The sequence below is a fragment of the Taudactylus pleione genome, unplaced genomic scaffold (genome assembly GCF_031769625.1).
Source record: "Taudactylus pleione unplaced genomic scaffold, aTauple2 ptg000318l, whole genome shotgun sequence".
Lineage (NCBI taxonomy): Eukaryota > Metazoa > Chordata > Amphibia > Anura > Myobatrachidae > Taudactylus > Taudactylus pleione.
This window is the reverse complement of record NW_028284719.1, coordinates 211980-228279: the sequence shown is the minus strand read 5'-3', so window position 1 is coordinate 228279 and position 16300 is coordinate 211980. Positions and strand designations below refer to the sequence as shown.

The following is a 16300-nucleotide window of genomic DNA, read 5'->3' as shown; positions in this document are numbered from 1 at the left end:
TACGCAGACGGCCGATTGTTCTGTACTGTGCATGCATCACACTGTGCGTGTGCATCCACAGAACTGCGATCACACTGCGATCACACTGCGATCACGCAGCTCACACAAAGCCATTGCAGAGTGAGTGACAGGTAGTCAGCATTTGGGGGGTGGTCGGCGAAACGCAGGCGTGCCTGTCGGTTTGAACGCCGTTGCATGGGCATGCCTAAATTACCCACTGCGACGGCATACGTAGCTTGTGTACTCACTGCGTGTGACGAGGTTAGCAATTTCTGAGTACGGTCTGACCTGTCGTAATTGTGCGTGAGGGGCAGATGTTACACGATGTTTCCGATGTATACGCAGGACTGCGAGGTATTACAGATGCGAGATAGAGGTAGTGGGCGTCTCTATGCTGGCTGTGAGACAGCATTGCGTTTGCATTCATTAGTGTATTTTCACAGCAGACCTGTGTGCCTAATCCCAGCCGCTGTCGCAATAGCGATCTGTAGTGAATCAGGCCCGCTGTACACCAAGCTGAAGAGTCGGTTTTGCAAGGAGTTAGAAACTGGTGGGATCCACCTCGGGTTGACAGCAGATTTGAAACTGAAAATGCAGCATTAACTAAAGCTCGCTTTCACCTTCTAAACAGAACCCACCATCGATCCTCGTCGGCTACTAAACTTCTATTTCACTGCAAAGGCAATAGGATCTGTGCAGGCTTATATCATGTTAAAAATTGTGAAGAAATTAAAAAAAAAAAAAAAATATATATATATATATATATATATATATATATATATATACATACTAGGGGTGTGCACCGGCCACTTTTCGTGTTTTGTGTTTTGGTTTTGGATCTGGATCTTTCTTCGTGTTTTGGATCTGGATTGGTTTTGCCAAAACCACCCTTCCGTGTTTTGGGTTCTGGGTTTTGTGTTTTGGATCTGTATTTTTTTGAAAAAAAGCATAAAAACAGCTAAAATCACAGAATTTGTAGGTTTTTCTGCTCCTATGCTATTATTAACCTCAATAACCTTAATTTCCACTCATTTCCAGTCTATTCTGAACACCTCACACCTCACAATAGTGTTTTTATGTCCAAAAGGTTGCACCGAGGTAGCTGGATGACTATGCTAAGCGACACGAGTGGGCGGCACAAACACGTGACCCATTTAGGAGTGACACTGCAGTGGCAGACAGGATGGCAGTTAGAAAAACTAGGCCCCAAACTGTACATAATGCAAAGAAAAAAAGAGGTGCAAGATGGAATTGTCCTTGGGCCCTCCCACCCACCCTTATGTTGTATAAACAGGACATGCACACTTTAACAAATCAATCATTTCAGCGCCAGGGTCTGCCACACAACTGTGGCTGAAATGATTGGTTCGTTTGGGCCCCCACAAAACAAGCTGGCAATTAATGTGTCCCTGCACAAACTGGCTCTACGGAGGCAAGATGTCATCCTCATCCTCCTCATCCACCGATTCCTCACCCTCTTCAGTGTGTACATCCTCATCCTCACAAAGTATTAACTCGTCCCCACTTGAATCCACCACCACAGGTCCCTCTGTACGTTCTGGAGGCTGGTCTCCCTGGAAGAGCTGATAATTCATTTTGATGAACATCATCTTCTCCACATTCTGTGGAAGCAACCTCCTACGCCTTTCGCTGACAAGGTTCCCGGCTGCACTAAACACTCTTTCGGAGTACACACTGGAGGGGGGGCAACTCAGGTAAAATAGAGCCAGTTTGTACAGGGGCCTCCAAATTGCCTCTTTTTCCTGCCAGTACAGGTATGGACTGTCTGACATGCCTACTTGGATGCTGTCACCGATGTAATCCTCCACCTTCTGTCAATGGTGACAGTATCATATGCAGTGACAGTAGACATGTCAGAAATTGTTGCCAGGTCCTTCAGTCCGGACCAGATGTCCAAACTTGGTCCTGCCTGCCCTGCATCACCGCCAGCAGGTTGCTTAGGATACCTAAGTTTTTTCCTGGCAGCCCCAGTTGCGGGAGAAAATGAAGAAGGAGCCGTTGACGTGTCACGTTCCGCTTCAGCTGACAGTGTGTTCACCAGCAGGTCTTTGCACCTCTGCAGGCTTGTGTCGGCCGGAAAGAGAGACACCACATAGGCTTTAAACCTAGGATCGAGCACGGTGGCCAAAATGTAGTGGTCTGATTTCAACAGATTGACCACCCTGGAATCCTGGCAAAGCGAATGAAGGGCTTCATCCACAAGTCCCACATGCCGAGCGGAATCGCTCCGTCTTAGCTCCTCCTTCACTTTCTCCAGCTGCTTCTGCAAAAGCCTGATGAGGGGAATGACCTGACTCAAGCTGGCAGTGTCTGAACTGACTTCACGTGTGGCAAGTTCGAAGGGCTGAAGAACCTTGCACAACACGGAAATCATTCTCCACTGCGCTTGAGTCAGGTGCATACCCCCTCCTTTGCCTATGTCATAGGTGGATGTATAGGCTTGTATGGCCTTTTGCTGCTCCTCCATCCTCTGAAGCATATAGAGGGTTGAGTTCCACCGCGTCACAACCTCTTGCTTCAGGTGATGGCGGGGCAGGTTCAAGAGTGTTTGCTGGCGCTCCAGTCTTCGGCACGCAGTCGCTGAATGGCGAAAGTGGCCAGAAATTTTTCGGGCCACCCAAAGCGTCTCCTGCACGCCCCTGTCGCTTTTCAGAAAATTCTGCACCACCAAGTTTATTGTGTGAGCAAAACATGGGACGTGCTGGAATTTGCCCAGATGTAATGCCCGCACAATATTGGTGGCGTTGTCAGATATCACAAATCCCCAGGAGAGTCTAAGTGGGGTAAGCCACTGGGCGATGATTTCCCTCAGTTTCTCTAAGAGGTTGTCGGCGGTGTGCCTCTTACTGAAACCGGTGATACACAGCGTAGCCTGCCTTGTAACGAGCTGGCGTTTCTGAGATGCTGCTACTGGTGACGCTGCTGCTGTTGCTGCGTAAGGTGATACATCTACCCAGTGGGCTGTCACAGTCATATAGTCCTTAGTCTGCCCTGTTCCACTTGTCCACATGTCCGTGGTTAAGTGGACATTGTGTACAACGGCATTTTTCAGGACACTGAGGACACTTTTTCTGACGTTTCTGTACAGTCTCGGTATCGCCTGCCTAGTGAAGTGGAATCTAGACGGGATTTGGAACCGGGGACACACTACCTCCATCAATTGTCTAAATCCCACTGCACTAATGGCGGATACCGGACGCACGTCTAACACCAACATAGCAGTCAAGGCCTCAGTTATACGTTTTGCTTCAGGATGACTGCTGTCGTACTTCATCCTCCTCGCTAAGGACTGTTGGAGGGTCAATTGTTTAGTAAAAGTAGTGGTGTTCCTACTTCCTCTCTGGGATGATGAACGACTCCCAGCAGCAGCAGCAACAGCAGCAGCGGCAGCAGTAGGCGTAGCAATGCAGGATCCTCCGGAGGAATCCCGGATAGGAGAGTCAGTCATGCCAGTGATATGGCCTGCAGGACTACTTCCGATCCTGACTAAGGAGGAAATTGACGAGGAGGGAGTTGACGGTGTGGTTTGCAGGCGCTTGGATACAACAGGACAACGGGATTTAGGTGTCCCTGGACTGCTTACGGTCTGAGCCAAAGTTTCTGAACTTGACAGTAACTTTTTATGAACGCGCTGCAGGTGCCGTATAAGGGAGGATGTTCCTAGGTGGTTGACGTCCCTACCCCTACTTATTTCACCTTTACATATGGTACATATGGCAAGACAGTTGTTGTCCGGATTTGGATAGAAATATTGCCAGACCAAAGAGGTGGAATGTTTGGTCTTCTGCCCCAGGCATGACCGTGATGGGCTTTTTCATCCCACGGACAACAACTGTCTCCCCCGGAGCCTGATTTAAACAAACCACATCACCATCAGAATCCTCCTCGCCAACTTCCTCCTCAGCGCCAGCTACACCAGTATCCTCATCCTGTTGTACTTCAACAGTGACATCTTCAATTTGCATATCAGCAAGTGGACTGTGGGTGCTCCTTTCAGCACTTGCAGGGGGCGTGCAAATGGTGGAAAGAGCCACCTCTTCCCGTCCAGTGCTGGGAAGGTCAGGCATCGCAACCACCACCACACTTGGACTCTCCTTGGGGATTTGTGATATCTTCTTAGAAAGCACAGTTCTTCGCTGTGCTTTTGCCAGCTTAACTCTTTTGATTTTTTTAGTGGGAGGAGTGCTTCCATCGTCATGTGAAGCTGAACCACTAGTCATGAACATACTAGGGATCGACCTTAGCCGTTCCTTGCCACTCCGTGTCGTAAATGGCATATTGGCAAGTTTACGTTTCTCTTCAGCTGATTTAAATGTCTTTTTCAAGGTCATTTTCCTGAACTTTGCCATTTGGGATTGTATGTGCCCTCTACTATGACATTGGGCATCGGCCTTGGCAGACGACGTTGATGGCATGTTATCGTCTATGTCATGACTAGTGGCAGCAGCTTCAGCACTAGGAGGAAGTGGTTCTTGATCTTTCTCTATTTTATTTTTATCGGAGAAAGTTTGGTCCTCCATTTATGTTATATCGATTTGATATATACGTGCGGCTAAACACAGAAAATAATTTTTTTTTTGGTTTGGACTGGAGTGTACTTTGTGGGTTACAGCACCCTTTAACGGTCAAGCCAGCCGGCCCTTTACTTATGACACAGGCGCACTCTTGGCACTACTTTGTTGATGCACGTGCGGCTACTGCGCACACAATTCACAAACACAGAAAATAATTTTTTTTTGGTTTGGACTGGAGTGTACTTTCGGGGGTTACAGCACCCTTTAACGGTCAAGCCAGCCGGCCCTTTACTTATGACACAGGCGCACGCTTGGCACTACTTTGTTGATGCACGTGCGGCTACTGCGCACACAATTCACAAACACAGAAAATAATTTTTTTTTGGTTTGGACTGGAGTGTACTTTCGGGGGTTACAGCACCCTTTAACGGTCAAGCCAGCTGGCCCTTTACTTATGACACAGGCGCACGCTTGGCACTACTTTGTTGATGCACATGCGGCTACTGCACACACAATTCACAAACACAGAAAATAATTTTTTTTTAGGTTTGGACTGGAGTGTACTTTCGGGGGTTACAGCACCCTTAACGGTCAAGCCAGCCGGCCCTTTACTTATGACACAGGCGCACGCTTGGCACTACTTTGTTGATGCACGTGCGGCTACTGCGCACACAATTCACAAACACAGAAAATAATTTTTTTTTGGTTTGGACTGGAGTGTACTTTCGGAGGTTACAGCACCCTTTAACGGTCAAGCCAGCCGGCCCTTTACTTATGACACAGGCGCACGCTTGGCACTACTTTGTTGATGCACGTGCGGCTACTGCGCACACAATTCACAAACACAGAAAATAATTTTTTTTTGGTTTGGACTGGAGTGTACTTTCGGGGGTTACAGCACCCTTAACGGTCAAGCCAGCCGGCCCTTTACTTATGACACAGGCGCACGCTTGGCACTACTTTGTTGATGCACGTGCGGCTACTGCGCACACAATTCACAAACACAGAAAATAATTTTTTTTTTGGTTTGGACTGGAGTGTACTTTCGGGGGTTACAGCACCCTTAACGGTCAAGCCAGCCGGCCCTTTACTTATGACACAGGCGCACGCTTGGCACTACTTTGTTGATGCACGTGCGGCTACTGCGCACACAATTCACAAACACAGAAAATAATTTTTTTTTAGGTTTGGACTGGAGTGTACTTTCAGGGGTTACAGCACCCTTAACGGTCAAGCCAGCCGGCCCTTTACTTATGACACAGGCGCACGCTTGGCACTACTTTGTTGATGCACGTGCGGCTACTGCGCACACAATTCACAAACACAGAAAATAATTTTTTTTTTGGTTTGGACTGGAGTGTACTTTCGGGGGTTACAGCACCCTTAACGGTCAAGCCAGCCGGCCCTTTACTTATGACACAGGCGCACGCTTGGCACTACTTTGTTGATGCACGTGCGGCTACTGCGCACACAATTCACAAACACAGAAAATAATTTTTTTTTGGGTTTGGACTGGAGTGTACTTTCGGGGGTTACAGCACCCTTAACGGTCAAGCCAGCCGGCCCTTTACTTATGACACAGGCGCACGTTTGGCACTACTTTGTTGATGCACGTGCGGCTACTGCGCACACAATTCACAAACACAGAAAATAATTTTTTTTTTGGTTTGGACTGGAGTGTACTTTCGGGGGTTACAGCACCCTTAACGGTCAAGCCAGCCGGCCCTTTACTTATGACACAGGCGCACGTTTGGCACTACTTTGTTGATGCACGTGCGGCTACTGCGCACACAATTCACAAACACAGAAAATAATTTTTTTTTTGGTTTGGACTGGAGTGTACTTTCGGGGGTTACAGCACCCTTAACGGTCAAGCCAGCCGGCCCTTTACTTATGACACAGGCGCACGTTTGGCACTACTTTGTTGATGCACGTGCGGCTACTGCGCACACAATTCACAAACACAGAAAATATTTTTTTTTTTGGTTTGGACTGGAGTGTACTTTCGGGGGTTACAGCACCCTTAACGATCAAGCCAGCCGGCCCTTTACTTATGACACAGGCGCACGCTTGGCACTACTTTGTTGATGCACGTGCGGCTACTGCGCACACAATTCACAAACACAGAAAATAATTTTTTTTTGGTTTGGACTGGAGTGTACTTTCGGGGGTTACAGCACCCTTTAACGGTCAAGCCAGCCGGCCCTTTACTTATGACACAGGCGCACGCTTGGCACTACTTTGTTGATGCACGTGCGGCTACTGCGCACACAATTCACAAACACAGAAAATATATTATTTTTTTAGCACTTGGGGGGAGCACCCCTGATGGACAGAGCACCCCCTGGACAACACTACAGCACCCCTTTAGGACTGGGACACTGCACAGGACTTTGGAGTGGACACAGCCCCTATGGAGAACTGACTGCACAACACAGTCCAGCCAGCCCCTATGGACTTTGAAGTAGTGGACACAGCCCCTATTAACAACAGCAGCACAGCACAACACAGCCAGCCCCTATGGACTTTGAAGTAGTGGACAACAGCAGCACTACACTACACTACACTACACAGCACTAACTCCCACCCTCCCTCTTCACTGTCCACAGCCGAGTGAGAAAATGGCGCCGACGCGGGTACCTTATATAGGATCCAAAACCCGCGAGACTCGGAAGGCGGGATGATGACGTTTTGCCTCGATGTCAGATCCGAGTCAGGCGGGAAAAGTCGAGCCTGACTCGGATCGGACTCGGATCGGGGGGGCTCGGGGGGGTTCGGATTTCAGAAATCCGAACCCGCTCACCCCTAGTATATATATATATATATATATATTAGGGGTGTGCACCGGCCACTTTTCGTGTTTTGTGTTTTGGTTTTGGATCTGGATCTTTCTTCGTGTTTTGGATCTGGATTGGTTTTGCCAAAACCACCCTTCCGTGTTTTGGGTTCTGGGTTTTGTGTTTTGGATCTGTATTTTTTTGAAAAAAAGCATAAAAACAGCTAAAATCACAGAATTTGTAGGTTTTTCTGCTCCTATGCTATTATTAACCTCAATAACCTTAATTTCCACTCATTTCCAGTCTATTCTGAATACCTCACACCTCACAATAGTGTTTTTATGTCCAAAAGGTTGCACCGAGGTAGCTGGATGACTATGCTAAGCGACACGAGTGGGCGGCACAAACACGTGACCCATCTAGGCGTGAAACTGCAGTGGCAGACAGGATGGCATTGAAAAACTAGGCCCCAAACTGTACATAATGCAAAGAAAAAAAAGAGGTGCAAGATGGAATTGTCCTTGGGCCCTCCCACCCACCCTTATGTTGTATAAACAGGACATGCACACTTTAACAAACCAATCATTTCAGCGCCAGGGTCTGCCACACAACTGTGGCTGAAATGATTGGTTCGTTTGGGCCCCCACAAAACAAGCTGGCAATTAATCTGTCCCTGCACAAACTGGCTCTACGGAGGCAAGAAGTCGTCCTCATCCTCCTCATCCACAGATTCCTCACCCTCTTCAGTGTTATGTACATCCTCATCCTCACAGAGTATTAATTCGTCCCTGCTGGAACCACAGGTCCCTCTGTACGTTCTGGAGGCTGGTCTCCCTGGAAGAGTTGATCATTCATTTTATGAACATCATCTTCTCCACATTTTGTGGAAGCAACCTCCTACGCCTTTCGCTAACAAGGTTCCCGGCTGCACTAAACACTCTTTCCGAGTACACACTGGAGGGGGGGCAACTCAGGTAAAATAGAGCCAGTTTGTACAGGGACCTCCAAATTGCTTCTTTTTCCTGCCAGTACAGGTACGGACTGTCTGACATGCCTACTTGGATGCTGTCACCGATGTAATCCTTTAACAGACAGACGCACGCTTGTCGCTGCTGCTTTGAGGATTCAAGTGCGGCTACAGCCCACACAATTCACAAAGACAGAAAAAAAAAAAGAATATTTTTATTGTTTGTGGAGCACACTTTGAGGGTTACACCACCCTCTAACAGACAGACGCACGCTTGTCGCTGCTGCTTTGAGGATGCAAGTGCGGCTACAGCCCACACAATTCACAAAGACAGAAAAAAGAAGAAGAATATTTTTATTCTTTGTGTAGCACACTTTGAGGGTGTCACCACCCTTTAACAGACAGACGCACGCTTGTCGCTGCTGCTTTAAGGATGCAGGTGCGGCTACAGCCCACACATTTCACAAAGACCGAAAAAAAAAGAACAATATTTTAATTGTTTGTGTAGCACACTTTGAGGGTGTCACCACCCTTTAACAGACAGACGCACGCTTGTCGCTGCTGCTTTAAGGATGCAGGTGCGGCTACAGCCCACACAATTCACAAAGACAGAAAAAAGAAGAATATTTTTATTGTTTGTGTAGCACACTTTGAGGGTGTCACCACCCTTTAACAGACAGACGCACGCTTGTCGCTGCTGCTTTGAGGATGCAAGTGCGGCTACATCGCACACAAGTCACAAACACATAAAAAAAATAGTTTTTATTTTTTGGAGCACTTTGAGAGTTACACCACCCTTTAACAGACAGACGCACGCTTGTCGCTGCTGCTTTAAGGATGCAGGTGCGGCTACAGCCCACACATTTCACAAAGACCGAAAAAAAAGAACAATATTTTAATTGTTTGTGTAGAACACTTTGAGGGTGTCTCCACCCTTTAACAGACAGACGCACGCTTGTCGCTGCTGCTTTAAGGATGCAGGTGCGGCTACAGCCCACACAATTCACAAAGACAGATAAAAGAAGAAGAATATTTTTATTGTTTGTGTAGCACACTTTGAGGGTGTCACCACCCTTTAACAGACAGACGCACGCTTGTCGCTGCTGCTTTAAGGATGCAGGTGCGGCTACAGCCCACACATTTCACAAAGACCGAAAAAAAAAGAACAATATTTTAATTGTTTGTGTAGCACACTTTGAGGGTGTCACCACCCTTTAACAGACAGACGCACGCTTGTCGCAGCTGCTTTAAGGATGCAGGTGCGGCTACAGCCCACACAATTCACAAAGACAGAAAAAAGAACAATATTTTAATTGTTTGTGTAGCACACTTTGAGGGTGTCACCACCCTTTAACAGACAGACGCACGCTTGTCGCTGCTGCTTTGAGGATGCAGGTGGAATCTAGACGGGATTTGGAACCGAGGACACACTACCTCCATCAATTGTCTAAATCCCACAGCACTAATGTCGGATACCGGACGCACGTCTAACACCAACATAGCAGTCAAGGCCTCAGTTATACGTTTTGCTTCAGGATGACTGCTGTCGTACTTCATCCTCATCGCTAGGGACTGTTGGAGGGTCAATTGTTTAGTAAAAGTAGTGATGTTCCTACTTCCTCTCTGGGATGATGAACAACTCCCAGCAGCAGCAACAGCACTAGTAGGAAGTGGTTCTTGATCTTTCCCTATTTTATTTTTATCAGAGAAAGTTTGGTCCTCCATTTATGTTATATTGATATATATACGTGCGGCTAAAGCGCACACAAACACAGAAAATATTTTTTTATTTTTGCTGGAGAGTAGTGCACTTTGTGGGTTACACCACCCTTTAAGAAATGAGCCAGCCGGCTCTTTACTTATGGGACACAGGCGCACGCTTGGCGCTGCTCCTTTGTTGATGCACGTGCAGCCACAGTGCACACAAGTCACAAACACAGAAAATATATATTTTTTTGGTTTGGAGTGTACTTTGGGGGTTACAGAACCCTTTAACGGTCAAGCCAGCCGGCCCTTTACTTATGACACAGGCGCACGCTTGGCACTACTTTGTTGATGCACGTGCGGCTACTGCGCACACAATTCACAAACACAGAAAATAATTTTTTTTTTGGTTTGGACTGGAGTGTACTTTCGGGGGTTACAGCACCCTTTAACGGTCAAGCCAGCCGGCCCTTTACTTATGACACAGGCGCACGCTTGGCACTACTTTGTTGATGCACGTGCGGCTACTGCGCACACAATTCACAAACACAGAAAATAAATTTTTTTTTGGTTTGGACTGGAGTGTACTTTGGGGGTTACAGCACCCTTTAACGGTCAAGCCAGCTGGCCCTTTACTTATGACACAGGCGCACGCTTGGCACTACTTTGTTGATGCACATGCGGCTACTGCGCACACAATTCACAAACACAGAAAATAATTTTTTTTTTGGTTTGTACTGGAGTGTACTTTGGGGGTTACAGCACCCTTTAATGGTCAAGCCAGCCGGCCCTTTACTTATGACACAGGTGCACGCTTGGCACTACTTTGTTGATGCACGTGCGGCTACTGCGCACACAATTCACAAACACAGAAAATAATTTTTTTTTGGTTTGGACTGGAGTGTACTTTCGGGGGTTACAGCACCCTTAACGGTCAAGCCAGCCGGCCCTTTACTTATGACACAGGCGCACGCTTGGCACTACTTTGTTGATGCACATGCGGCTACTGCGCACACAATTCACAAACACAGAAAATAATTTTTTTTTTGGTTTGGACTGGAGTGTACTTTGGGGGTTACAGCACCCTTTAACGGTCAAGCCAGCCGGCCCTTTACTTATGACACAGGCGCACGCTTGGCACTACTTTGTTGATGCACGTGCGGCTACTGCGCACACAATTCACAAACACAGAAGATTATTTTTTTTTTGGTTTGGACTGGAGTGTACTTTCGGGGGTTACAGCACCCTTAACGGTCAAGCCAGCCGGCCCTTTACTTATGACACAGGCGCACGCTTGGCACTACTTTGTTGATGCACGTGCGGCTACTGCGCACACAATTCACAAACACAGAAAATAATTTTTTTTTGGTTTGGACTGGAGTGTACTTTCGGGGGTTACAGCACCCTTTAACGGTCAAGCCAGCCGGCCCTTTACTTATGACACAGGCGCACGCTTGGCACTACTTTGTTGATGCACGTGCGGCTACTGCGCACACAATTCACAAACACAGAAAATATATTATTTTTTTAGCACTTGGGGGGAGCACCCCTGATGGACAGAGCACCCCCTGGACAACACTACAGCACCTCTTTAGGACTGGGACACTGCACAGGACTTTGGAGTGGACACAGCCCCTATGGAGAACTGACTGCACAACACAGTCCAGCCAGCCCCTATGGACTTTGAAGTAGTGGACACAGCCCCTATTAACAACAGCAGCACAGCACAACACAGCCAGCCCCTATGGACTTTGAAGTAGTGGACAACAGCAGCACTACACTACACTACACTACACAGCCCTAACTCCCACCCTCCCTCTTCACTGTCCACAGCCGAGTGAGAAAATGGCGCCGACGTGGGTACCTTATATAGGATCCAAAACCCGCGAGACTCGGAAGGCGGGATGATGACGTTTTGCCTCGATTTCAGATCCGAGTCAGGCGGGAAAAGTCGAGCCTGATTCGGATCGGACTCGGATCGGGGGGGCTCGGGGGGGTTCGGATTTCAGAAATCCGAACCCGCTCACCCCTAATACATACATATATATATATATTATATATATATATCCAACTGTGACCCGGCACTCACCAGTCCTCTCAGCTGTAAATAGCTCCGGTGACTTCCGAAGGGGTATAGTTTCCCCAAATGCATATGCAAACAAGAAATGAATGAAGGTGGCACTCAGAGACTTCTCAGACAACATTGTCTTGAGAAAGGGGACTCGATCCCCGAAACGTTGACGCTGACATGAAGTCACATTAAAGCTACTCCGCAGTGGGTGCTTGATTTACCCTATACTGAAGTCTCTGAGTGCCACCTTCATTCATTTCTTGTTTGCATATATATATTTTTTATTTTTATTTAATTTTTTTAAATGGCGTTGGCTGAATTGAACAGGGCTGGTGACACTATAGCAGTGAGTCACACAGTCTGGGGTCCCCCTTCCATAAAATCAACCAGCCCTAGACTGGCCAGCCCAGGGCTGGAATCCCTACGGATATTTTTTAAAAATGTTTACACTTTTTTTTACATACAGCTTAGTAAAACCTGGGATAGTAAGAGAAAAAACATTGACGGTCATTCTAAAGTTTGGTTTCTCATCGGGTTCTGTCAGTTTGGGCTTTAGTACATCTGCATATCGGAAAACCACTGAAAACACAAAACCCATGCTTAGTAAATACCTGGATGTTAATCGTGATCAATTAATGCATAACAGGGACAGCAATAACTGTTGCAATGGTGTAATTTCCAAATGTATTCTGTGGGCCTTATACAGAATCATACATAATGGGTTTGTGGCTTTTTTTGGAACGACAGATAAAAACTTGTTAAATTACTTATTACTTGTGTCTGTGCGCTGATATGGGACTTTACTTCTGGATATACATGGTTTCTGTAGAGTGTCTTTTTTTTTCTTCCCTAAAAACACACCCTTCAGTGGTACAGTACTGTTTACATAGAACACTGATTGTGAGCCAGCTTTGTATTTTCACCTTTTTTTCCTTCCAGATATATTAAATTATAGCGGATTTAGGGCCTGATTCAGCAAGGAACGCACGGATGCAGATTCCCGCAAGCGGTCGATGGCAGTGCAAATGCGTGAACTGGCCAGTGCGATGGAGTATGTGTACGCAGGGAGTCCACAGCCCCTGGGACAAGTGATTGACAGGAAGTGACGTTTGTCGGTGGTGACGGGGGAGTGGTCAGGCGTGCCTGTGCGTTTGGACGACGTTTCAGGGGCGTGCATAATTAAGCCCTTGCGGAAGCGGACGCAGCCTGAGGTCTAGTTGCACACTGGAAGTCTCGCTATGTCTGCGGGAGGGTCAGGTCAGCCACTATTGTGCGTATGGGTCCGATGGTTCTCGATGTTACCGATGTTTCTGCTGTCTTGCCAGGTATAGAGGACGCAAGTAAAGGGAAGTGGGTGGTATTATGTAGTGCTGGACATCTGATTATTCTGCTGCGATTGCTGTGCGTATGCATTCATTAGCATATTCTCGCAGCGGCCGGGTGCGTGCGTCTGCATCCGTGTGTTCCTTGCTGAATCAGCCCTTAGTGCTCCACTGGTGAAAAGAGGACTATGGCCCTGATTCAGACCCACTCGCGAGCGGCTGTCCGCTCGCAAGTGGGTCGATGGTCTGGACTTTCCTTCGCTCGTAGTGTCTGATCAAAGGGGGCGTGCTGTCGATGTTGATTGACAGCACGCCCCCTTTGGTGGGCATGCCGGGGGCGTGCCTGCCAGACGGAGGCGTTCCCATGGGAACGCCTACCGTCAGAAGCCGGCCCCACTGACATCACTAGTGATGTCAGTGGGAGTGATTTTGGCTCTGATAGAGCCAAAATCACTCCTGGCCTTGCGGTTGAAAAACTCAACTGCAGGCTTCAGCTCGCAGTGGCGATGGTCGCGATGGTCAAGACCATCGCGACCATCATCCTGCACGCTCGTATATGCTGTGGGTGGTGACCCACAGCTATACGAGCGTCCAGGAGGACGCTCCATATTTATGGAGGTGGGCCCTGATTCAGAGCGAGCGCTCTGGTCAGAGCGTCCGGCTCTGAATCAGGGCCTATGTCTCCTTTATACAGATGTGTCATGGCCGAAATTATGCCAAATAGCCCTTCTTGGCGCACCAGGTCCTACGTGGCTTGGCTGGCTCTGAGCGTCTCTTTTGCTCAAATATGCGTCTTAGTCACAATGCGATTAAAAAAAAACGCTTAATGAGACTGCACCTATTAATTTGATGTGCGACACTTGTACATTAGCCTGCGACTGAGTCTGTATACAATGCAGCGGCCGCAGTGCCATTGTGCTTCATCTGCGATTTTGTTCATATTTAATACCAATTCCTGTGCAGTGACAGTCGCAGAGTGGTGTTTTGCTACATCTGCAGTACAAATAAGACTTCCATTTAAAGAAGACGTTGCTACACTACACCGCCCAGCGCAGGTCACTCGCTCCGGTCATCACGCGCCCGCCACGTGGCGTTTTGAGGCTCAGTGTACAAGGACACATCGGTACAAGGCATTTGCAGCTGGAAAGAAGATAGCTTGTTACCTGCGATAGGCTTTGTCTTTGCCTTTTGTCCAAAAACTTCACCAGAATCTCCACTTCACTGGGGTTTTTCCCAGCCAACGTGGAAAGTTCCTGAGCAGCCGCGAGAACGTTGCGGCACTTGACGTGGAGAACCCCGTACCGGGCTTTCGCGGACTCATCAATAGCGCTGTTGGTGAAAGACTTTTTCAGGTGGGTGAAGGCCTCTTCATAATTCTCTGTTGATAAAATGCAATAGCAAAACATAATGCTAACTACATGAGAAATATATAGTTAATGACAATAGGCTCACATGACAGGATCTGTTGCTATTGGCAACATCTCCTTCCCTATATCATTATAGAACAGTTTTTATGTAGAGATTCGCCAGCCTGGGCTACCGCCAACTATAGAACACCTTGGTAGAAAGGTAGAAAAATTTTGGGGGGAGCTACTGTATTTTATTTTCAATAGTTAATAAATAGATCATAAGTTGTAAAATATGAGTATGCTGTATGTTGGTGCACAGAGGTTATGTCTGTGTATGACAAACTGCTAATTGGCTGTGACGTGGTTAAACCCAGCGATGAAATTCTGGTCATCTGATTTTGTGGCAAATGACTCATCAGCTGCCGAGACTCCGATGACCGGTCTCAGGGCCTGATTCAGAGCCGGACGCTATTTGCGGACGGTCGTTCAAAAAAAGGGGCTGGCTATTTAAATTGAGCGCTCGCTCTTTGCGGTTTGTTGACGCCTCTATGTCGGAGCAAGCGAACGAAAAATGCGCTCGCTGTTTTGTAAAGACGCCCCTTTGCCGTTCGCATCACACGTCATCTCCGCTATTTATTAGATTAATCGGGTACATCGAAAGGCATCTGAACTGCTCGCACTGCTTGTGGTAGGTTTTACTTCCCGCAATCACTGCGAGCAGTTCAGGCTAAGAGACAACCAAGTGACGTGGTCGATGACGCTCCTTTACTAATTATGCACTCCCATTAAATGCCCTTTTGACCGTTTGGCACGCCTGCGTTCGGATCTCCACTCCCCCGTTTTCAAGGACCTTCCCCTGTTACCACCCACAAACGGTACATTCTGTCAATCAAATTAGCAGCCCCTCGCTGTTTTGCGAGCGCACGATTTCCGACCGCAATGACTGGTTTGCGCATGCGCATTATGACCCATACGCATGCGCAGTTGTGTGAACATCGCTCAGAGCGAACGAGCGGCTGCTTACGAGCGGCTCTGAATCAGACCCTCGGCTCGTTTTTGTATTTTCTCAACATTTTTGCAGCACGGCCGGTTTGTTACTGAAAGAAGTCCTAGCCTGTGTTATTATTGTTTTACTTTACAGATGGTCACAAACTAGAACAGGTCAATCTAGGTTTTCTTTCTGCCATTACTTTATCCGTCGTCCATGTAAACATGTACCACCCCCCCTGTTTCACCTTTCACAGACTGTCTGAAGTTGCTGACTTTGGGTGTAGACTTACTGTGGTGTTGGCTCACCTGAGTAACAGAGTCTAATTGGTGACTGGTCTTCACCAGGATCATAGCCAAGAGATGACAGGTTACATAATGAGACACCCACAGGTTCACCTGCTAGGCAGCAAGATGGTCCTGAAGACTGAGGGCTAGGCAGAATTGTGATCAGGGATGGGCTAGGGGACAGGACGGACTGCACACGTGCACAGTCAGGAAACAAGTCAAAGAAGTAATGTCTCAGCCATACGGGAACGCTGGGTTGGTAATGGGAAACAGACAATCAGTCAGACAGCAGGCACAGTG

At 47.7% G+C, this 16300-nt stretch overlaps 1 protein-coding gene across 1 annotated transcript in view; it reads right to left on the bottom strand.

The window, feature by feature from the left end:
- TTC34 (tetratricopeptide repeat domain 34) overlaps positions 1-16300 on the bottom strand; it is a 155731-nt gene that overhangs the window by 60350 nt on the left and 79081 nt on the right. The window contains exon 7 of the mRNA XM_088442863.1: positions 14540-14754. Within this exon, the coding sequence (XP_088298989.1) occupies positions 14540-14754 (215 nt within the window). The remainder of the gene's footprint in view (positions 1-14539; positions 14755-16300) is intronic.